Source organism: Papio anubis, chromosome 9 (assembly GCF_008728515.1).
Source record: "Papio anubis isolate 15944 chromosome 9, Panubis1.0, whole genome shotgun sequence".
NCBI classification, from domain to species: Eukaryota; Metazoa; Chordata; class Mammalia; order Primates; family Cercopithecidae; genus Papio; species Papio anubis.
In genome coordinates this window covers 80,330,478-80,355,714 of record NC_044984.1, presented here as the reverse complement: position 1 = coordinate 80,355,714, position 25,237 = coordinate 80,330,478, and the positions used below count along the sequence as shown (strand labels likewise).

Sequence of the window (25,237 nt, the reverse complement as noted above, 5' to 3'; positions counted from 1 at the left end):
TCCTCTACTTTATAGTTTTATCCATTGCGTTTCTGACAGATGCAACAAGTTAAGGTTACCTTCTCAATAGGAAGGCTAAAGCTTTTAGCCAATATTTGTGGAGAAGACACATTTAAGATTTTCTTTTGCCCATATATGCAACATTATGGAGGCTGTGACTACATTTTAGGCAAGAGACTGAAAGAACATCAAGCACCTATCTGGATGTCTTCAAAGCCTCATCTGGATAAAATATCCAAACTATTTTTCAATCAGTCTTTTTTTCCCCCTTTTTCAACCTCAGACAATTGCTTTTGGGGTCCTAGAGTCCCTTGAAAGTTATTATGGAAATAGGAGACCTAAAGTTCAAGTGATTGAATGGCTGAAGCAGGAAGGAAAAACGTCTGGGAGGACAGGTAGGCAGAGGGAAGAGGTCTGAAGAGGCACGTGTCAAAAGATTCAAGAAAGTTGAAGGGTAGATTGAAGGTAGTAAAAGGATGAATGGGGAGCAGAAACAATGGGAAGGAAGAGATCTCAGAAGACTCACTTCGGGAAAATCTTCAGTTTCCCAAAGAGATTCTGAAGTCTCAAATTATCCTTAGCAAAACCATGACCACAAGTAAGGAAGTGGAGTATACGATCAGTAAGGGTTTAAGAAGGGGGTTTCTGTTGACTAAAAAGTTACCATGGGAGAAATAGGATCAAATAGAACAGAGTGGCCTCACAAATAATCAAGGAAAATATTTCAGCTCAGGGATTCAAGAAGTAAATTCCCACTCAAAGACAGAAACAGGAAGTAAGACTTACAATCCAGCTAGTACCTTCCTAACAAAGAAACCTGTGACTAAACCAACTTCTAAAAAAAAGAAACAGGACTAACTCAGCCTTTGTATAGTGTACTGAGACTCTCTCTGCCTTAACTGTACTTCAACAGACTATCATTTGGAGCACTGGCTCAGGAGTCTAAATCACCAAGGGCTCATCCATCAATCAACCAGAAGTGAAGACAATAGCTTCAAAGGTAGGTGCTTGGGATTCTGGGTCAGAAGATTGGGAATCCAATAATGAATTTGATCCTATACAAGTCAGAGCAACAAAAACTGTTAAAGGAAAAATAATAACACTTATTAAAGATGGCAGTTTAGACTTTATTCAAGGGATTTCAAGGGTCTACTGCCATGAGGTATTGAAGTAGGAGAAAGAGATTGTTCTCAATGCTGAATACAACAAAGACAAATTGGAATTTATAGCCAAGGAGAAGAATGCAAGGTAGTGGATTGAAAATCATTAAGAAGATAGATAATTTTTTGCTAAACTGACTTAAAAGGATTTTTACTGATGGCAGGGCAGGGAGATCATATATTACCTGGGGGATAGTGGTGGGTGAGAAATTTGGTCAGATATTGAGGGATCGGATATGGAAGATAGGGGATTCTGGCTAAACTGATTTGACAGGATAAGTAAATTGTCCTCTCTTCAACAAAATTATGAGCCATTGAAATTCCCAAGGGTATAGTGTCTTGATGGTGCAAACGCAAGAATCCAAAGTAGTGATAAGCATGAACCTGTTAGAAATATATTAGAAATATGAAACCACAGCTTACAAGAAGGATATGTTGCAGGTTCTGGCATGATGATTGGGGAGCAGTTGAGGCATTGTAGATTTGGTAGGCATATACTTTTAAAATTGGAAAAATTAGAAAGAAAATCTTATTTAGCTATGTTTAGATGCTTAACAATATTTCTAATAAAGTTGTCTTCAACATACTCATTTTTACTCCTACTATTCATAAAATTTCTTAAAATATTATCAAATAAAATTTAATAAAAATGCTTTATTAGATCTAGACAATGCAAATTATTTACTTCTCTTCTATTTTCTGGAGTAGCTTGTGTAGAGTAGGTGTACTTTTTCCTTAAAATATTTGGTAGAATTCACTAGTGAAGCCATACAGACATGGAGTGTTTTGAGAGGGATGTTTTAACTGCTTATTCAATTTTATTAATACATAAATAATTATTCTGTGTTGCAAGGAATTTATCCATTTCATTTAAGTTGTCAAACTTATTAGCATATTTTTTCAAAATATACAATTATCCTGTAGAATCTTTAGTGATATGACACGTGTCTCATTCATGATATTAATAATATCTTTTCTTTTTTTTGATCAATATGGCTAGCGGAATATATATTTTATTGATCTTCTTGAAGGACCAGCATTTGTTTCTATTTTTTTGTTATTCATTGATTTTTACTTTTACTTTTGTCATTTTTGTCTGTTTACTTTTTGCCTAATTTGCTCTTCTGTAGCTTACTTTGGAGATAGTTTGCCCTTTTTTTTCTAATTTCTTTTACAATTATTTGTATTTATAATTGACACAATTTTACATATTTCTGTGGTACAGTGTGATATTTCAATGATTGTGTATACCTTGTACAATGATCACATTAAGGTAATTAGCATGTCTGTCACCTTAAACAATTTTTTTGATGATAACATTCTAAATCTTCGCTTCAGGATATCTTGATATATACACTGCATTGTTATTAGCTGTAGTCACCCTAATGTGTAATAGACTGCAATAACTTACACTTACTGTCTAATTCTAACTGTGCCTCTCACCAACCCAGCTTCCATCTCCCCTCCCAGCCTCTGGTAATCACTATTCTACTTTCTGCTTTTACGAGTTCAACTTTTTTAGATTTCACAAATAAGTTAGATCATGCAGTCTTTGTTTTTGTGTGCCTGGCTTATTTCACTTAACATAATGCACTCCGTGCATTCATCCGTGTTGCTGCAAATGACAGGATTCATCCGTGTTGCTGCAAATGACAGGATTTCCTTCTATTTTATGGCTAAATAGTATTCCATTGTGTGTGTGTGTGTGTGTGTATGTGTGTGTATAAATTTTCTATGTGCATTTGAAAAGAAGAACTTGTTGGGAACTGGAGCAAAAGTGACTCTTGTTATGTTTTAGGAAAGAGACCAGCAGTATTTTGTCCCTTCTCTAGAGATTTATGGAACTTTGAACTTAAGAGAGATGATTTAGTGTATCTAGTAGAAGAAATTTCTAAGCAGCAAGGCATTCAAGAGGTGACTTGTGTGCTGTTAAAGGCATTCAGTTTTATAAGGGAAGCAAAGCATAAAAGTTCAGAAAATTTGCAGCCTGACAATGCAATAGGAAACAAAATCCCATTTTCTAGAGAGAAATTCAAGCTGGCTGCAGAAATTTGCATAAGTAATGAGGAGCCGAATTTAGTCCCCAAGACAATGGGGAAAATGTCTCCAGGTCAAGTCAGAGGTCTTCATGGCAGCCCCTTACATCACAGGCCTGGAGGCCCAGGAGGAAAAAAATGGTTTCATAGGTGAAACCCAGATTCCCAGTGCTGTGTGCAGTCTAGGAACTAGGTGCCCTGAATCCCTGTTGCTCCAGCCATGGCTGAAAGGGACCAACATAGAGTTTGGGCCATGGCTTCAGAGGGTGCAAGCCCCAAGCCTTGGCAGCTTCCATGTGGTATTGAGCCTGACAGTGCACAGTAGTAAAGAATCGGGGTTTGGGAACCTCTGCACAGATTTCAGAGGATGTATGGAAATGCCTGGATGTCCAGGCAGAAGTTTGCTGCAGGGGTGGGGCCCTCATAGAGAACCTCCACTAGGGCAGTGCAGAAGTGAAATGTGGGGTCAGAGCCCACACACTGAGTCCTTACTGGGGCACCATGTAGTGGTGCTGTGAGAAGAGGGCCACGATCCTCCAGACCCCAGAATGGTAGATCCACTGACAGCTTGCACTGTGCACCTGGAAAAGCCACAGACACTTTATGCCAACCCATGATGGCAGCCAGGAGGGAGGCTGTACCTTGCAAAGCCATTGGGGCAGAGCTACCCAAGACCACCCAAGACCATGAGAACCAACCTTTTGCATCAGCATGACCTGGATGTGAGACCTTGAGTCAAAGGAGATAATTTCAGAGCCTTAAGATTTGACTGTCTTGCTGGATTTTGGACATGCATAGGGCCTGTGCCCCCTTTGTTTTGGCCAATTTCTTCCATTTGGAATGGCTGTATTTACCCAATGCCTGTACCTCCATTGTATCTAGGCAGTAATTAACTTGGTTTGATTTTACAGTCTCATAGGCTGAAAGTACTTGCCTTGTCTCAGAACGAGACTTTCATGGACTTTTGAGGTAAAGCTGAAATGAGTTTATACTTTGAGGGACTGTTGGGAAGGCAAGCTTTTTTGGAATGTGAGGACATGACATTTAGGAGGTGGAATGATATGGTTTGGCTGGTTCCCCACCCAAATCTCATCTTGAATTGTAACTACCACAATTCCTGCATATCAAAGCAAAGGCCAAGGGGAAGGTAATTGAATCACGAGGGCAGGTCTTTCTTGTGCTGTTCTCATAATAGTGAATAAGTCTCACAATATCTGATGATTTTATAAAGAGGAGTTCCCCTGCAAAATCTCTCTCTTTGCCATCCATGTAATATGTGACTTGCTCCTTCTTGCCTTTCACCATGATTGTGAGGCCTCCCAGCCATGTGGAACTGTAAGTCCATTAAACCTCTTTCTTTTGTAAATTGCACTCTCTTGTGTATATCTTTATCAGCAGCATGAAAACAGATTTATAGACTGCTATTGTTTGGTGGAGTGTTTCATAAATCCCAAGTAGATTAATTTATTTGATAGTGTTTTAAATATCTTTGATATTTACTGGTTTTGTATTTGCATATTCAGTCAATTCCTGAGGGATGAATATTGAAATAGAGGACTTCAATATTCATTTATTGAAAATGAATGAATTTATTTATTCTCTTTCTTTCCTTTCTTCCTCCTTTATTTATTCCCTTTTTTCTCCTTTCCCTTATGTCAGTTTTGCTTCAGGTATTTTGAAACTCTTATGTAGTGCATGTACATTTATGCTTCCTTCAAAAAATTAATATTCATCAATTACTAAATGTTTACTTTATATGATATTAATGTATCTGGTCCAGCTTTCCTTTGATTAATATTTATCCCTATCCTTCCCTTTATTATTAACTCATTTTTGTCTTTATCATTAAAATGAGTTTCCTGTAGATAGCTGTATCAGTTATCTAATGTTGCCAAAGAAAACACTCTGAAATTTAATGCCTTAAAACATTTTTGATCTCACTTTTCCTGTGACTCAAAATTTAGACAGCAGTTTGGCTGGATGTTTGTCCCTCGCTCTGTGCTTAATTTGTATTATTTCTACTGTTGTATCTTCAGTGGCTCATCTTTTCTCCTGCTATTCCTTATCTACTAGCCAGTGTATTTGCATTTCGCACATATTTTTCATCTCTAGAAATTGTTTTTGTTTTTATTGAAATATTTCATTTCTGTCCTTAAAATTATCATTGTTCTTCTACTTTGCACCTATGGGACATATTTATGATAGTCTTTTTAACATCCTTTTTCTTTTAATTCTATCATCTCAATTATTTCTTGATTTTTTTTCTCTCTGATTAGTTTCAGCCTAATTATAGACTATATTGTCCTTGATTTAAATGGTAATTTTTGCTGGATCCTGGATATTGTAATTTTTATGTTCTTAAGTTCTAGACATTGTCCTATGTGTTTAAAGAGTGTTGTACTTTGTACTAGTATGGAGTTAAGTTATGTAAAATTATTTGATGCTATTGATGCTTATTGTTAAGCTTTCTTTAGGACAAGCTTAGAGATTATTGGCCCAGATACTAAGGTAATATGCTTCTGAGTGTTCTTTTTGTTGTTGTTTGTTTTGAAACAGAGTGTTACTCTGTTGCCTAGGCTGGAGTGCAGTGGCAGAATTACAGCTTACTGCATGCAGGCTTGACCTCCCAGGCTCAAGCAATGCTCCTGCCTCAGTCACCCAAGTAGCTGGCACTACAGGTGTGCACCACCAGAGCTGGCTAGTTTTCTTATATTTTGTAAAGACCGGGTCTCACTATGTTGCCCATGGTGGTTTCAATGTCCTGGGCTCAAGCTTTCCTCCTGCCTCAGCCTTCCAAAGTTTTGAGGTTACAGGCGTGAGGCACCACAACTGGCCTCTGAGTATTCTTTTTAATGTCCAGGTCTATCCTGCTGGCTGATGGACACACAAACTTGGCTTATGGACACACAAACTGTCTCCAACACTCTATAAGTTTCAGGAACTGTTTGGCCTACTACTTTTTTATGGTTTTGTTTGCTCTGGTTTGGGCTTCTCCACCTATTCTGATGACCCTGGGTGTAAATGTTCTCAGTTAAATGAAAGTTAAAGTTTGTGCTAATTGTCTGTGTCATAGTTACTCTGGGGGTATACACCATGGAAAGTTAATTTCTCTTCTGTATTGTGAATGGATTTGGGAGGATTACAATTTGCAGGATTTGGATGTTAGAATTTAGAAGACCATCATTATTCTCTAAGGACTTCTGTATTTCTTTGTCAACTCTTGAGAATTATATCCTGGGGTTTTGTTGTTGTTTTATTCTATTTCACATTATTGCAGACAGAACTAATGGTAGCAATGGCCCATCAAGAGTGACTGCTGCCAAGATACCAGCTGCAGCAGGGAGGCTGACCCGGACTTCCCATGCCACTGCTTGGGCAGGAGCCTCGCCTTCCCTAGGAGCCACTGCAGCTGCCCTCCCAGATGCAGAATCCAGACTTCTCTGCAGTCTGCACCTTTGGGGACCCAGAAAGGACCCCATGCCACCATCTACACAGGCTCAGGGATGCCTGCCCCCACTACCTGGCCTCCTCCTGCTGTCTAGACAGTCCCTCCTACCACATTTGCAGCAATCAACAAATGCATCTTGGGGACTCTGGGGTCCATGAGTCCACAAGGTGGTTACTGGAAGCCTCTGTCTTTTTACTGTATCTCCCCTCTCTTTTCTGGATTTCCTCATGGTTCCCACTGTGAAATACTGAAGTGGCCACTCCCAGCAGGCCCTCCAAAGTACTATCTGGTCCCACAGCCCATTTCTGCAGCCCCCTCCTGACATCAGGGCCCACCTGTGCGATTAACTCATCCCCTAGAACCAGCTGTCCCTTAATCAAATCAGGAGATGGAGAATCACACTTCACCAATGCCCCTCCAGCCCCCTGATGAACTCCCATCAAATGTGTGACTCCCATCAAATCCCTGGTCTACCATGGATCGCTCAGTTCTATTGAGAGACTGGACCCAGTCCCTTGTAAGCCTTCTAGTGTGCAAACCTAAAAGTGTTTCCTCCTCCTTTCTCTCATTTTATCATTGGGGGCTCATTTGGGGCCCTCCAGTGGTACTGCCATTCTTCCAACTGGTCCTCCAATGGTGCTGTCATTCTTCCAACTGGTCCGCCAATGGTACTGCCATTCTTCCAACTCCTCCCCATCCGTGGCCCTGTATAAGATATAAAGTTCATTTCCAAACTTCTCTGCCACTTGCAGGATTCCCTGCTTTTCAGTGGTGGTCAGGGTTTGACTCAAAAGTAATATGAATCCTTCCAGGAGAGCTCAAACACTTAGTGTAAGTTCTAGAAAGCCTCTATATACCTGTCAGGACCATCTGGAAACTTGCCAAGACCCCCTTTAATTTGAAAAGGGAACCTGGACCTTAATGGTGCCATATTCACCAGGCATCTGTTATTGGAGCAGTTGAGACTGGGACCTGCCTAAAACAAAGATTTTTAGGCTGGGGCAAGCTTAAGAGAGAACCCACATAGGAAAGAGCAAAGGAGGTTGATTCCCCTGCTGGAGGCACCTCTGGGGTTTGCTTCCTTATTTCCCTGGGACTTTTTCTTGCAGCCTCTCCTGAGATGTCCACTAGGAGGGCTTAATTAATCCTACAATCTTGACAAAGGTCCGAATTGCCCTGCAAGGCAAAGAAGGCCTGCACATATGGGACCTTGGACCATTTGCCCTCACATTCACAGAACAGATTTCTTCCTGAGGCCATGTTTCTGTTTGATACTTCAAGGTGCTTGACACTAAGTTGACAACAAAGGAAATGGCAAAAACATGTTTGCCACAAATTTATGTGCAGATGCCAATGCACAGTTTGCTTTGTCTGTGGTGTTCTTAACTTTCCATTTTATACTTTTGATGACTAAGCCAATTCCACATTCTACCCAGTAATATCTCTGGTTTGCAACAACATCTTTAACATTTAACATTGTATATAAAGAAGAGATGGGAACCTTGACAACCACAAAAGAAAGAAAGAAAGAATGATAGGAAAAACTGAGGTCCAAGTGCCAACACCCTAATGGGCACTCGGAGACTGGAGTTAGTCCAGAGGCCTTTGGATAACACAAGGTGTAGCCTTGGCCAGATACCCTCAGTTGCGCCAAGATTTTCTTTCAGTCCTATGTGACAGCTAGATATTCATGAAAAGAAACTGGATTGAAACAAAGCCAACATTCTCAACACCTGAGGGTGATGGAGGATTGACAATGTCCTCCCCAGAAACTCTGTTCTCCATGTCTTGAGTCCTGGTAGCTGTGCTAGTCGCTTTTAACTGACTGACAAAGGTCCAATATTTTTCTTTCATTTTGACTGTTGTGGAATTTAGAGACTCCAAAAAAAGGACAGTAAAAGCAGATCCACTTTTATTTACCTTTCCACAGACCCTGGATGAGCCCCCAAAATGTTACAGGATCTTTGGGGTGTTGCTTTTCTGGCCAGAAATGTATGTGGCTGGTGGTGCCTTTGTCTGCTCTTTGAAAAGGTAGGGCCACTTCTGAAGATGTCTTGGTGGTCACCACCCCTGCCATATTGTCATCAGGATGGTGGAAACTTCCAGGACCTGCTCTGATGAAATCTCACCTGGAAACTGTGAAGTAAAATTTTTCCTTTTTGTGGAGAATGGGGTCTCACTATATTGCCCAGGCAGGTCTCATACTCCTGGGCTCAAGCTATCTTCTTACCTCTGCCCCCCTAAAAGCTGGGATTTGAGGCATGAGCCACCATGCCTAGAAACTGAGTTCCCCCAAGGCGCAACATCTCAGACTCATGCCTGTAATGTCAGCTCTGGGCAGTGTTGACATGCCAGCCACTTATCTCAGCACCCTCCAGGCTTTGGGCACCCATGAGTGTGGAAAGGATAACCAAGGAGGGTGCTGAGGGTGTCTTGTCACTGACCTGCAGGTGCCCATTGGTGTGAGCAGCCTGGAGGCTATGGACAGTACTGGGAGGCAGACAGACTTCTGTAGGGGAAACAGGGTGGGTCCCCAGTGAAGCCCCACCTTCAGGCCAGTAAAGGCCTGAAGCCTGGCGGCCAGACTGCCAGTCCTGCAGACCAGACTGGGAACTTGTGGTGCCTTTTCTGAACACGCCCATGGTTGTCCATGGATCAGTTGACATGTGCTTCCTCCCCTCTGAGGCCCATAAAAGCCCCAGGTTCAGCCAGAGCAGAGAGGATGGAGAGATGATGGGGTGGTCACCTGCAGAGAAGGGCTACCTTGTCTGCTGAGAAGAGGATGGATCAACCAGAAACAGAGAGGAACTACCCTCTCTACTAAGTGTTAAACACTTGACAGGTCGACCTGTCGACAGAGAGGACCTACCCACTGCGAGTCTCATCTGAGCGGTTCTAACACTCAATAAAGCTCCTCTTCATCTTGCTCACCCTCCACTTGTCTGGATACCTCATTCTTCCTGGATAGAGGACGAGAACTTTGGCAGGATGCCACCAGTCACAGAGGTTTCTGATCAGAAAAGCAACACTCTGAAGATCCCATAACAGAACTACGATATTGCCTCCAAAGCATTATTTACCAGTTCTCATACTATTTGAAATGTTATATATCACCCAAATCCTCAGGATATACATTTATGTGCATCTATGTTTGCATATTTATATGTATCTTTACAATTTCTACAAATTAGTAAGAAAAATAACCCTTAAGAAAAATATGATCAAAGAAAATGGACAGTAATAGGTATAACATTTTCATAATTCTTTATTTTTTAGAATTATTTTGTTCTTCACATATATTAAGACTTTCTTCTAATTTTTAATATTTTTACTATAATTTATAAGGACCCATGAATTCTCCCTTGCATTAATTCATTGAAGAGAAGATTTGCCAGCTATGTTCTAGGCATAGTTCTAAGATTATAGGGGACAAACATTTTTCACTTTCTAAAGTCTTCCTTACACATAAATACTTCTTCATAAAGATAAACCCAAGGAGATTCATTACACAACTCTAAGTGGCTCTATTTTCAGGTTATCAATGTGCTGATTTTAGACAAATTGTGATTTTTCTACTTCGTCGAGCACTTCAGATATGTTTATACTTTTTTATAAAACGGTGAATAATGTAAAGGAATTTTTGGTTGGAAAATAATACAAAATAGAAAAGAGTAAAATTTTTTAAATTAGGTTTTCACAAATCGTTCTGACTCTCATTTTGCCTTTGTGTAGTACATGAATTATTTCAAACAGCTAAACTACTAATTAGTAGATATCAAGGAAATGTTAATATAATACTATAAGATTCACCCTGATTTAACAAGAATTATTGGAAAAATAAGCAAAGCAATTGTAACCCAGAAGCTTTCAAACATATGTTTGGATTTACCCCACAACCTTAACTTCTTTGTCACTTTTCTTTACTCCACCCAGATTCCCAGTTAAATATTTTCAGTTGACATCTATTCTGAGATTAGTATTAGGTCCATAATTCTGCTTTTTTTCATTTTCATTATGCTACAATAGGAGAGGTAAATATTACCTTACAGTTATACCTCACTGATGACAGTGGACTTGACTGTTTTTCTATTGGGCTTTTGTACTGTTTCTCATCAGAGGCCTGTTTTTTTACATTGTTATGACCAAAGTTCATCTTTTTTTCATCAGTAACTATGAGGCTTGCTTTTAATTTTTATTTATTCACATTAATATAAACCACTGCATTGATCTTATGTTTACATATTAATTAATGATCTGTGCCAAACTTATGTTTGAAATTGGGAACAGAATTTTAATTCAAACATTTGAAAGATAAGATTTTACAAGGACCTGACTTTTATATATCTGATAAAGAAATATTTTCATCCAAAACCAACTGCTAGTAATTCTGTGCCTCTTTTCCACAGAAGAGAATGTTTAAATTTCATCAAATGAAACATATTTTTGAAATACTTGATAAAATGAGATGCCTGCGAAAACGTTCTACAGTGTCATTCTTGGGAGTTCTTGTCATTTTTCTCCTTTTTATGAACTTGTACATTGAAGATAGCTATGTTCTGGTAAGTTTTGGAGGTTAATTGTCTTTTCTTCAAAATAAGGCATAAGTCAAACAAGAAATAGTCCCACTGTAACCTAACTTCAGTCTCAAGCTATTGGAGAAGACTTAGTTTGAGCAAAATTATAACATGTATATTGTCTATTTTTTATATTAACCATACATCAACATTACACTTGTATTGAATTATTTTCCAATATTTTTAATGCTGTTTAGTTTGTGCTCCAAGTGTGTACATATAATTACAAATAAGTTAGCTATCATCACTATGCAGAATTAATATTATGTGGAACCATTAAGATTTTGGGTTTTCCATTTGAAATGTATAGAATGAACAAAATCTGCTTAGAAAGTATTACTCCTTGCTTCCTCTACTTTTCTATATTATCACTGAAATTTTCAAAATTCCATTGTCTAATTAACAATGCTTCTTAATTGTGCTATTTGTATAAGTAATATTTTATTACAATGTGTAGTATCTTGTTTGGATTTTGAATAGACCTAGATGGCCACTCTGTTTTATATTTATACCCACTGAAAAGATCTCAAGAGATAAAGATATTGATGTGTAAATTATTCAGTAGTTAGAATGAGATGCCAAATATTGGTAGGTGATTACATATGAATACTTTTTTTAGGGAAAATATGACAATATGCAAAAGGGCTTATTCTGACTAATTATGAAAAATTAATGTGCTAGTTTTGACTTTTTTTCTTATTGTTATTGTCACATCATTTCATGTCTGATAAGATTAATATAGACATTATTGCTATTCACTTTTTCTGTCTTAATGGAGCCAAAAATATCTGTCCTAATTTGTATGTTATTATTAATATTTATAGATTTCAGAAAATCAAAACCTGATTACAGTTTACATATTTCAGAAATCAAAACCTTTACAACTAACAGGAACTAAAAAGTGATTTTCACATGCAAAAATGCTGAGAGTTTAAATTAGTGTCTTAAAAGAGACAGAGTATTTCCAAAAAAAAAAAAAAAAAAAACTTTAGATGATTTATTAACTATTGTTTGCCAGATACTATGCTATATCCTATGATCCAACCATATTTTTTGGTTGGTACAGATATTCCTAAGAAGTCCTCTGTAAAACATCTTGCATCCTTTAGCTCTGTTCCTTGATGGTGAAATTGTGCCAGAATCCTAGATTTTGACTTTGCCTAGGCTTTTTGTCTTCAAATAGCGGTTCTGATGTTGTGGACCCTTCGTGTTTCTCTACACATTCGATGCACAATGGTTGAAATCACCAAAGATTAAACAGGATTTGAGTAGGCATCATTTAGGCAAACTTAGCAAATAGGAGAAACATACTAACGTTATGCTTTTTTGAATATTTTTAAAACCTATTAGTTATATGAGATATAATAAGGACAACAGAACAAGGCCCATGTGTTCTTGCTATTTTTTTCTTAAGATAATGAAAGATCACAAGTTCACTAGAGATTCTCTTGATTAATGATTCAATTTTATAATGAAAATATATTTTTGATTCTGTGTCTACAGGTAGAAGTAAATAAAATCTTGTAAATCAAACACATGTTATTGGTTGGAGGCTTGCTATGTCCAATGACTCATTGAATTTAAAAGGCAGTTTCCAGTGCAATTTTAATCTTTCACTTTCGACAAACCCAAAGGACCATTGAATGTGCAAAACGCCCTTGTGTCTTTTGAAATAGAACCTGTTTAAATTCACTGTAAAATGAGTAAGAAGTAGTAGAGTATATGTCAATTAGAAACTAAAATGCTATTTTCCTGTTTTGCAAATTTTTACAGTGCTATCTAAACATTGGTCCTAGCCATCAAATGTAGATAGTATGATTTAATGAAGCAGCTCTTCCACTAAAGCTACTTTCTCAATGAAATTTCTCTGATTGTATTAGGAATATATCTACTCAAATTTGCAAATCAGTCCAGGTGCAGAAAACAGATTGCTTCTTAGCTTTTAAAAGTTATTATTTTAAAATACTTACAAAAGTTGGAAAAAATGAGTTAAAATGATTGCTAAATTCCAGCACTCACCCCTTTTCTACGTTTGATGATAGTATTTTTATTATTTAACAATTTACTATTTACTGACTGATGTTTTTTAACCAAATTGCATTTTAGCTGAATTTTGCTTCAAGGCTATAAATTGAAAACTTTTTCAATGATTAATATTAAGGTGCATTATAATTATTCTTCTAAAATTGAATAATATCCATGGGAAACTGGCCTCCTCCAAGAATATAATGCAATTTCTTTTTAACACATCTCCCTTTTGATCTTTTACCTGTGTTTATTTCATTTTTTCATAAAATTATCTGAACTCATTTTTCTTCTTTCTTCCCGATTATCACAATTTGCTAATAAAAATATGCAATTTGCTAAGCACAGACATTAGTAGATCTTTCTTTTTTGTCTTCCTTTTTAAACACTGGGAAATAATACTTCTAACTTGGAGATATCAGGTGGATAGTTAGAACAAGCAAGGTCTCTGGAGTTAGTTAACACATTCTATTCTCCTCTTTTTGTTAGAAAATCCATTTGTGGCCTGAAACCCTAGGCATATTAGCAGTTTAGCTTATTTGCTTATGTATTAGAGATATATGTGCCTTTAAGTGAAAAAGGAAGCTGTGCTTAGTGTAAGAGACAAACACCGTTACAAGGCAAACTAAGTAGAAGAGACACTGCATGCCCAATCAACTTAGCCTCTTGGCTGTGAACATCTTCAAAGTAGCCACAAGGGTATATATTTAGTCTGTAGCTAGTTCATTGAATTGCATTCCCTTCCAGAAAATTATTGTCATAGAGCCTTGTCTTATTACTGAGAAATATGCTACAGCATAGTAGCTACAGAAAGAAGGTATCCAGGGAGACCCTGACTGTTCAGGTAGATGCCTCTGGAAAGCAGCCAACAAGGCTGACTCAGGTAAAAGTTGCATTATTTATTTATGCTGAAAAGTGAAAAAAGCTTGTTCTTGAGAATTTAATAAAGTGATTTCATATAAGTTCCATTTCTTTTTATATTCTGTTATGTCCTTAAATCAGGCTGAATGCACTCCATCTTATAACACAAAATTTCTAGATTTTATGTGTTCAGGATAGAATTTTTAAAGAGATATTCAATATCCTGCACCTACTTTAGAATGTAACATCAACTAAGAACAGAATGGTAAAATGTGCTGTAAGTACTGTACTTTTTATAGAAATTTCTTCCAGGCATTATTAATTATGTACACCACTACATTACTATTAATGATACTAAACTGAGTCACTAGTTACTTTTTGGCAGTTCTAAATTTGTTTATTTTAAACTTTAATGATGTTTTATAGGTTTGCAGGTAGACACCAATGAAAATATATATGTATAAAGAACTTAAAATAATCAGAATTTAGTGGATAGTCAATTAGTATATTTCTAAGTAATTTAGAATCTAAGGTTTAATCTCAAGTACTTTGAAAGTTTAAAATTTACTTTTGAAACTTTTGAAAGTTTAACATTTACTTTGAATGTGTAAAAGCCACACAAAGTCACACTTTTACACATTGTGAACTTTATAAAGGACTAAAGTATTTCTTGGTCCAAATTATCAGAGGCAGTATAAAATAGAGAAATACACTATTAAATACCAAATTTAGATTTATAAACATAACTGGATATACAGAAAAGATATTCAGAATGAATCTTGATTTAGTAAGGACCATATTGGAAGCCTGTAGTTAAGATCCCTACTTTCAGTTTTCATTCGAAGAATAGTCACGTCTGGCCATAGATTTGAAAGTTTGAGTTAGTCATCTTTTTCACTGGCACTTGAGATTGATGTGAAGTATTGAATGTTTTCGTTGTAAAACTTATATTGAGCTTTGTCTAATTTTTTAGAACAAGGCTTTAGTTAACATTTTGACCACAGAAAAAAAATAGCAGGACCAAAGTTATTTAATCCATTTACTTTCTCTATAGTCTTAATAGCTAGCACATGCCTAGCTTGACTTTCTATACTGAATAAAATAAATCCACATAAGGCCAGGTGCGCTGGCTCACACCTACAATCCCAGCACTTTGGGAGGCCGAGGTGAGTGGATCACTTGAGGTCAGGAGATTGAGACCAGCCTGGCCAACATGACGAAACGTAGTCTCTACTAAAAAATACTAAAATTAGCTGGGCATTGTGATGTGTGCCTGTAATCCCAGCTACTTGGGAGACTGAGGCAGGAGAATGGCTTGAACCCAGGAGGCGGAGGCTGCAGTGAGTCGAGATCATGCCACTGCACTCCAGCCTGGGCAACAGATCCAGACTCCATCTCAAAAAAAATTGATTAAAATAAATGAATAAAACCACATAGTAGAGTGCACATTTTGGGGAAAAAAAAAAAAAAAAAGAGAGAGAGAGAGAGAAACATTTCTTTCTAATTAGGTTGTTCTCAAACGTATTCTACCAATTCTAGTAAATCACATACGAGTCAAACAAATAGTCATTTTCCTAATAGTGTATGACCAATAAAGGCTTGATCAAATGATGATTAGATAATTAAAATTTACCATTTAGCTTATATCAAAGAAGGGCAATTAATGAGTAAAGGACATATTTTAATCTGAATATGAATATGTTTTCTTGACTATAAACCTTCCTGAAGATTTAATGACATGCAAAATCCAACACCAAATAAATAAAATGGATCTAAAATATGAAAGGATTGGGCATTACATCCAATAGAATCTCTCTCTCTCACACACACACACAAACTATCATGAGAAATATTAGTCTTGGATCTCTACACATTACCTTAATTTGGTGCAAATGTGTCCTATTTGAGGTTACTTTAGGACATATGAAAAAAATTAACTGCCATATCACCCATAACTAGCTCTTCTCAACAGATAGATAGTAGCCACATAAGTGACTTATTTAATAAAGTATCCAAAATGCAAATATTATGTCCACTACTGCATCTTCCTAATCATTCCTATAGTTTTATAATCATGGAGACACTGTGATCTTTTTATCTGAGAGTGCTTGAAGAAGAGTAAATCAGGCAATATGGTAGGAACTAGCCTTAGATTAAACTATAAAATAGGTTACTGTCAATTTTGAGATCCCTAAATGATTGTCAAAAATTTGAAAAGTAGCATAATGGCAGTGGGAGTTTTCATGTAGCAATTCTTTTTTTTAATAGATTGCCATTATTAATGTGTCCTGTAGAAAAACAAGTGTAATTGTATATACAGTAAAATAGGCGAGCAAGCTACTGGAGCAGAACCTCCAGGTAAAAAATGAGGTGAGTGATGATGAGCTATAGCTTATGATGTCAGTAATTGAGATTTATATAACCCTGCATACTATATATTGTAGTCATACATTTATTGTGTAAAAAAGAAACTTTATTTAATCCATGACCATCTATTATTTATGTATTTTTCTTGCCTCTTTCTTGGCATTTAGGAAGGAGACAAACAACTTATAAGGGAAACATCCACACATCAACTGAATTCAGAACGCTATGTTCATACTTTTAAGGATTTGTCTAATTTCTCAGGAGCCATAAATGTCACCTATCGCTACCTAGCTGCCACACCTTTACAAAGAAAGCGTAAGTATCCTTAAACATTTAAATAAAGAATACAAAAAAATATTTTGCATTAAAATAATAATAATTTGTTTCACATGTATAGTAAAAAGGCTTAAGGGCTTTACTCATATAATAAATTATTTGGAGAAAACTTCAATGTTTCTTCACAAATTGTCAACTACTATACTCACCGACCCAATACCCTTAATAACAAAAAAATTAAATAAAATGCCTAATCGTGAGTCTTTTGAGATTTTGTTGTAGGATGTTATAGAGTGACTAGAAAAAAATCAATTTACTTTAAAATTTAGAAGGTAACTTTTAAAAATTGCTATGTTCATATTGCTACGTTTTCTAACCTCTAACAGTTTGGTTTTATGACTTGCCGCAACTTTCTAATTAATGAAACTCAGTGTTTTAGTTTCCTAGGTCTGCCATAACGAATTACCACAAAGTGACTGGCTTTAAAAAAAGAGCAATGTATTCTCTCATGGTTCTGGAAGCCAGAGGTTGAAATCAAGATGCTGGCAGGGCCCCACTTCCTCCCTCCAAAAGTTCTAAGGGAGAATCCTCGCCTCTTTCAGCTTCTGGTGGCTTCGCTTCTGGTACTCTTTGGCTTTGCAGCATCACTCCAATTCCTGCCTCCATCATCAGTGGCCTTCTTTGTCTTTCTGTGTCTTTTCCTCTTTTTATAAAGACATAAGTTACTGATTTTAGGGTCCACATCTAAATCCAGAATTATTGCATCTCAAGATCCTTAACTAATTATAGCTGCAAAGATCAAATTTACTAATAAAATTACATTCTGAGGTTCCAGGTAGACATGAATTTTTGGAGGAAACTATTGAACACACTACAATCCGGTAAAAAAAAAAAAAAAATATATATATATATATATATATATATATGGAGCCAAGAAATGACATACTACATTTCTAAGACACCATAGCTTACAAAAAGTACCATTATCTAGTTAGCATACCACTAAGAAAGTATAAGCATTACCAATTTTAATTATAATGCTATTGATTGCAATATGCAGCCTGATTTTTAAATGTTTCAATGCGTAAAATATAAATCTTAGGCTGGGTTTGGTGGCTCATGCCTGTAATCACAGCACTTTGGGAGGCCAAGGAAAGTGAATCACTTGAGGCCAGGAGTTCAAGACCAGCCTGGCCAACATAGTGAAACCCTTTCTTTACTAAAAATACAAAAATTAGCTTGGCATGGTCGTGTACACCTGTAATTCCAGCTACTCGGGAGGCTGAGGAGGCCGAAACACCAGAATCGCCTGAACCTGGGAGGTGGAACTGCGTTCCATCCTGGGCGACAGAGCGAGACTCCATTTCAAAGAAACAAAAACAAAAACCATGAATCTTAGAATAAAATACAGTGCTATCATGATCTTAATAAATTATGTGGAGACTACAAAAATTGGCCTCTCTTTTAAGACTTGTTTATGTGAGCGTATTTGTTATCACTAGGTTGAGGAAATTGTTAAATTAATTTAGATTTCTTTAGATCTCATTTCCTTTCATTATACCATTTGAAATGTCTACTGTTCTTAGGCTTCTTTCTAATTGTCTAAGACTGCCATTCATTTTTCATCTCTGTTACACCACCTTGGCTTGAACATTACTGATTTCCCTTTCCCGTGCTAAATTTACCAATGTTTATTGGCACACATGCCAACTGCTTTCTACCAGAAGCAATGTAACACAGAGGATAAAAGAGTGGGACAGTTTGAATCCTGACACAACATCACCTACTAAGTGTACCACTTTGCATGAGTCACATCATCTCACCATGACCTACTGTCCTCATCTGTAAAGCAGAATGATGGTAATAGCAAACCTACCCCAAAAGAGAGTTTTGAACATTTAAGATGCATATTACAGATAAAATGCCCAAACTCCTGCCTCTTATGTAGACAGTATTTCATAAGCATTGACTATTATTATTAATGAAGTTTGGTGGCTTCAAGTTTAACGGTACTAGATAACATATTGTGTTTCAATAGAAGTCTGAGTTGTAGGCCAAGGTATTTAAATGAAATGTGTAAATCACAACCTCTCTGATGAACTAGTAAGAATTCTTTTTTTGAATGGGACTTTTTTCAGTATCATACAAACCACATTATACAGGTGCCTGTATTAAAACAATGATCTTGTTGTATATAGATTTCCCCATTTTATAAATAGTGGCTTAGAAATGTTATTCAATTCTGATTCATATGGGAATGAGCTTTAAAAAATATTTCAATAGAAAGACTTCTAACCCTTCTCAGAGGAGAGCTGTCTTTTCTCAGGGTTTTATTTTATTCTCTAAATATATCTAATTCCTAATTTTAGATTTTAAATGTCTGAATAAAAATTTATTCAAGCAACATTACTATAAACTGTGTTTCAAAAATTTTTTTAAGTGATGCTTGTGTCTTGGAACAATGTAGCATTAAAGTTTTTTGAATGTGTCTTATAATATTGTTTGCTTTCTAATTAATATACTAAGTGCATTTCAGGATAAAATTGTGAAGTCCAATTATGAAGTCTAGTACAAGATAATGAGAGCAAAAAAAAAAAAAGAAAACTGAAAATATATGAGGTGTTGTATAAAAAATTTAAAGATGATTGAAAGACTTACCCTTATTTTTATTTTGTATCATTTGAAACTAGTTTGTCAGCCTTAACTGTGAATACTCTTCTCTTTTTGCAAAAGAGAAAAAGCATTTTATTTACTTTATTTTTAAAAGGAACTTGCATGCTATCTAAATACCTGTCTACCTTCTCTAGTGGGCGTATATAAGGATATTAAGCTGCAGAACACTTAAAACCATTTCGTTTTACAATTTCATCAATAAATGTTCACAGTAATAGGACTCATATATTATTATGCTTAAGATGCTATTTATTTTTCATAGAAAATATAAATTATGTATCAAGCACTTACAGCCTTTATATATTTAGCTTATTACTTTAATCATAAAATGTTCTGTGCATAGTCATTTACTATATTTACTTAATACATAATAAGTAGCAAGTCTAAGGAATAAATATCTTCTCTCTTTTTCTTTTTCTGTATTTCTAGTTCACATTTGTATTCTTTCTGAAATCTTTTTTGCAGGGTATCTTACAATTGGACTTTCTTCAGTAAAGCGAAAAAAAGGAAACTATTTACTTGAGACAATTAAGTCAATTTTTGAGCAGTCCAGTTACGAAGAACTGAAGGAAATTTCAGTGGTGGTTCACCTAGCAGACTTTAATTCTTCCTGGCGTGATGCCATGGTGCAGGATATTACACAGAAATTTGCGCACCATATTATTGCAGGAAGATTAATGGTTATACATGCCCCAGAGGAGTATTACCCAATCCTGGATGGCCTTAAAAGAAATTACAATGATCCAGAAGATAGAGTCAAATTTCGTTCAAAGCAAAATGTAGATTATGCTTTTCTGCTTAATTTTTGTGCCAATACTTCTGACTATTATGTAATGCTTGAAGATGATGTTCGGTGTTCAAAAAATTTCTTAACTGCCATCAAGAAAGTCATTGCATCCCTAGAAGGAACTTACTGGGTAACTCTTGAATTCTCTAAGCTTGGCTACATTGGTAAACTCTATCATTCTCATGATCTCCCACGTTTGGCACATTTTTTATTAATGTTTTATCAAGAAATGCCTTGTGATTGGCTATTGACTCATTTCCGGGGTCTGTTGGCTCAGAAAAATGTGATCCGTTTTAAACCATCTCTCTTTCAGCACATGGGCTATTATTCATCATACAAAGGGACAGAGAATAAGCTAAAGGATGATGATTTCGAAGAGGAGTCATTTGACATTCCTGATAACCCCCCTGCAAGTCTGTACACCAACATGAATGTGTTTGAAAATTATGAAGCAAGCAAGGCTTACAGTAGTGTTGACGAGTACTTTTGGGGGAAACCACCTTCAACAGGAGATGTTTTTGTGATTGTATTTGAAAACCCAATTATAATTAAAAAAATTAAAGTAAATACTGGAACAGAAGATCGACAAAATGATATTTTGCATCATGGAGCACTAGATGTTGGGGAAAACGTTATGCCTAGCAAACGAAGGAGACAATGTTCTACTTACTTAAGACTAGGAGAATTCAAAAATGGAAACTTTGAAATGTCAGGTGTGAATCAAAAAATTCCATTTGATATACATTGTATGAGGATATATGTCACCAAAACACAAAAGGAATGGCTAATTATTAGGAGTATTAGCATTTGGACTTCTTAGCCAATTAAACCAGTATGTTCAGTTTCTGAAACAGGTCTTCCTGTTTCCTCTTTTGCTACCGTTGTCATTTGGAGGGAAAGCAATGGATGGGATATGTTAAAAGAAACATTAATTACATTGGTAGTTTTCATTTATACACTGTTGACATAATTTTACTCTTAATACACACTTGCATTTATTTTAACGTCTGAAGTTGAATATAAGTCTATAGCTAATGCTATTTTCCTTTATATTTTTAAATGCTCTTAGTTTTTAAATTTCAACTGATTGTCAAAAGGGTAATATGAAAAATTTTAAATCACCAAATTAGTTTGTTGGATGATGGTTTTTGAAAATTAGTCATCAACTGTATATACTTCCTCAAGAATCGATAATTCATTATATCATCAGATAGCTTTTATTAAGCATCTGTGGGAATATACAGTTGGGTGGAATGATAATCTGTTTTTTTGTGTGTGTGTAAACTTAGGTTTCCATTGACTTCTGTACGTCTACAGTGAATACCTCCTCATAGCAATGGTGTCTTTACAACATATTTTTTGTGTAAGTGAGGCTATGGATAAAGAAAAAAAAGACTTAAAAATATCTCTCCCCTGATTATTTATATGAAAGGGGACATTGTTCATTGTTTAAAAACATTTAATTGAGCACCTATTGTTGATAAATTTTCTGGGGGAAGCTGTCTTTTTCTGGTTTCCCTTTTGCAAAAAAAAAAAAAAAAAAAGAAAAGAATAGTTAAGCTCAGTATTTTCAGGTTACATTTAGTACCCACATTTAATAGAATAAATTAGGGAAGGCCTATAGTAGTTAGCTCATTCGTACAGACATTTTCAGTATATGCAGAAAATTTTGGGAAATTGATTTTATACATTTTGTATTAAAATCCATGTGATTGAAATTATTGTGATTTATCATATACTTTTTTTGGAATTTAAATGGGTATATTATAAAGGACCATAGAAAGTAATTGACTTTTCTGGAATCAAAAATCTATTTCCTAGCAAGGCCAGAATGAGAGATCTGATATTCTGATAACCAGACAATGCTCTTTTTCTCGTATGATTTCTCCTGACATAGTTTATGCTTTCTGTGTTCTATTTGCTATGTGACTCTCAGATAATAAGTTATACCATCTGGAAATAGGTGGTACAATTCTTGCATAAATAATATTATCCTAAATAATGTCCTCAATGATACTTTTTTGGTATATGCACCCAAATAGTAAGCAAACTTGACTAAACTTTTCCTAATAGGGATTGGAGAGTGTGTCTTTATAATGTGTCCATTAAAGTAATTCAGGACACCTTAGTGTGTCCTAAAGACATTGGTTTTCAGAATGTCCTGAGCTTGTTTCATCCTTTTTGTTTTTTAACGAACAGCAAAAACAGGGATTTATTATAAAAGGAAATAGAAGGTGCTTCATATATGTTCAAGAAACTCAAGTACATGTTTATATAGATGACTCTGTGTGTTTGTGAGTGTGTGTGTGTTGGTGTGTGTGTGAAGGCTAGACTTTTGCTAGTAAGAAGGAATGAGAAAATCTTCCTGCTCTTCCTTTTCATACTGAAATATAGTCCTTAAGATTTACTGGTATGCTGTGGCCCAAACAACACTAGGATATTTTTATTTTATTCGTCCTCTGCAAATAAATGAGAAACTCGGATAAAAAATGGAAATTTTTTCTTCATTTATAAACAGCTGTTGTATATTTTCTTTGTATCCAGCTACTAAACTGTTAGAAGAAAAATGAACCTTTCATAGAAGTCTAAATATTAATATTTTGTAAGGCATCTAAATCTTAACAGTCATAGGAAAATGTGAACACTGCCACTAAACTATTACCTTTACCTTGATTTAGAGGATACTTGCCAGACACCTAAAAATGTTCTATTTTCTTTATTTTTCTTATCTTTTTTAACTGGCTAGTTGATAGCATTGTGTGTATATCTCAGAAGTTACAAATGGCATTATTTTCTTCACTGTCAATGATAAAAGGTACACAACTGTATGCCAAAGATATATAATATCAAGAGCTAGGCAGACTCCCTGAAATGAGTTGTAACATTTTACATATTCTTCTGGGGATGACTTTCTGAAGATCAGCTGTTGGCGTCTATCAAAGTCTTAAAAATATTTCAGGAAAGATTGCTGAGGGTAGCAGTGAAGTTGGATGTTTGCTAGGAAATTATGAAAACAAATGTGACTCAGAGAGGTCATTTCACATTTTATCTTAATATCCTCTCTTTACTAAACCTGTGTTTGGATAAGTTGGTCAATCATCCAAGGATCTTCTGTGCTTTCTTTACAGTTGACATTGGGTCAATTTTCTAAGGAAAACCCCTTGACAAATAAAGCTTCTTCATTAGGGATCAAGAGGAAAAATAACTCTTCTCTTTCAAAAGAAAATCTGAACCATTTTTTTAGCATGGTCCGATGTTCTATTTCCTATATTTAGAAACTTTGAATAAGGGTCTAGTAATCTTGTCTCAGAGTCATAGAAACAAAAATACAATTATTAGGTTTAACTATACTCAATCTATTTGTTATTTTTAAACATTTTTGCTGTAAGTTTATATATTTATATACATATATAACACATATATGTATACAATTTTCTTTGTTAAAAATAACAATTGACAAAGACTGGCATTTGAGACATGAGTGGTTGAGTCGTTTAATTGCCATACAAATAAAATGCTGACAGATTTCAAACAAAAAATACAGTATGTACCTTAAATAATGCCTCAGAATTGTATAATTTAAACTGACCAAAAACCTTACTTACACTTAAAATTCTCCTTAGGGGAGCCTTTTCAGCATTTATGAACATCAAAGAAAAACGTGTCTTGTAAAAGCACAATGAAATTCAGAAAATACACATTTTTAAAAAATACACATTTTAGTGGCAATCACAAATGTGGATACAAAAACATACATAAAATATGTTAATGCAAGAACTTTTTCCTACTCTTTGAAAACTGTAACCTTGTGCTATTTATAAAGTAGATATTTTCCAGGTATGAAAATATAATTTGGAAACCAACATGTCGTTTAGATCTATTTCTTTCAGATAGCTATACTATGAGTTGTGAACATTCCATTTCTTACTGGGCCAGTATTCTCTGGGAATTTTTATAATGCTATCATAGAAAACCCTTTCTGTATAATAGTATAAAATGAAACAAACGTTTGCAAATTATAATATATGATGCAGTAGGGAAAGCACCTATATTTTTAGATGCTCTAATAGCATACTTCCTGTCAATATTTGCCAATTTGTCAACAAGTTTATGACAAAGAACATGATACCACGATTAACACTGAAAACAGTACATCCAGTATCATATAACGATTGAAGGAGACAGTGTGTAATTCTCTTCCTTTTCCTTGGCAATACATCCATCAATATAGTAATGGTACCATACTACTGAGTAACAGAGTTCACACTTAAACTTTATAATATTTATTATTGGATCTACTGATAAAATGATTTACCGTTTTGTACAAATTCAGCTGATTTGGATGAGTTTCTTGTAGGATTTAATATTAATTTGAGAATAATTTTATCCTGTTTCTTTTGATTCATGATCCCAAACTTTCTAGATCTTGCTTCTGTCATTCCATGTCTTATTACACCTTCCCAGCTTTGTGTTTCAACCAATTTTATATTCATGCTTTTTGTCTTCATGGGAGACAAAACAGAAGGTTCATGCAGACTTGATTTTGACACCCAGTTCTGCATTACTAGCCTCCAGATATGAGGAAATTTACTTAACCTTCTTGAAACTCAGTTTCTACATCTGTGAATAGGAATAATTTTACCTCGTAGGTTTTTAAAGGTAGCAATTTTAGATTGTAGCTCCTTGTAGAGGTGGAATTGAAATAACATAAACTAAGCACACAGTAAATATTGGTTTCCTTTTTATCCATGTCATGTATATGTAACAGAATATGACCCTGGAAAACATTACCAGAGGCCTTCATCCTAATCAATAACAATTATAAGATTTACTGCCCTTTAAAAATGTTACTCAGCCTACCTTTTTATATTTTGTCCGGAGAATGTCATGTGGAATTATATAAACACTTTTCTAAAATCAACATATATTCCTGTCATTCTATTTTATCACTCTAGAAACCTTTTCAAAAATATCAAAATTGCTCCTAGTGCTCTCATTACAAATAATAATATTCATTTCTGTTTTAAGAA

General features: G+C 35.4%; 1 protein-coding gene across 7 annotated transcripts in view; it reads left to right on the top strand.

Moving 5' to 3' along the window:
• The window catches only part of MGAT4C (MGAT4 family member C), a 641,622-nt gene extending 620,012 nt beyond the window's left edge, over positions 1 to 21,610 (top strand). For 5 of the 7 annotated variants that reach the window (XM_031651114.1, XM_021922661.2, XM_021922659.2 and 2 more), the window contains 4 exons: positions 914 to 1,000; positions 11,051 to 11,203; positions 16,639 to 16,786; positions 19,886 to 21,610. In XM_031651114.1, coding sequence (XP_031506974.1) covers positions 11,057 to 11,203; positions 16,639 to 16,786; positions 19,886 to 21,027 — 1,437 coding nt within the window. In that variant the 5' untranslated portion in view covers positions 914 to 1,000; positions 11,051 to 11,056 and the 3' untranslated portion in view covers positions 21,028 to 21,610. Of the gene's footprint in view, positions 1 to 913; positions 1,001 to 6,473; positions 6,812 to 11,050; positions 11,204 to 16,638; positions 16,787 to 19,885 lie in introns of all 7 variants that reach the window. The other 2 variants (XM_031651113.1, XM_021922664.2) reach the window with 2 other exon arrangements.
• Positions 21,611 to 25,237: the final 3,627 nt, after the last annotated feature.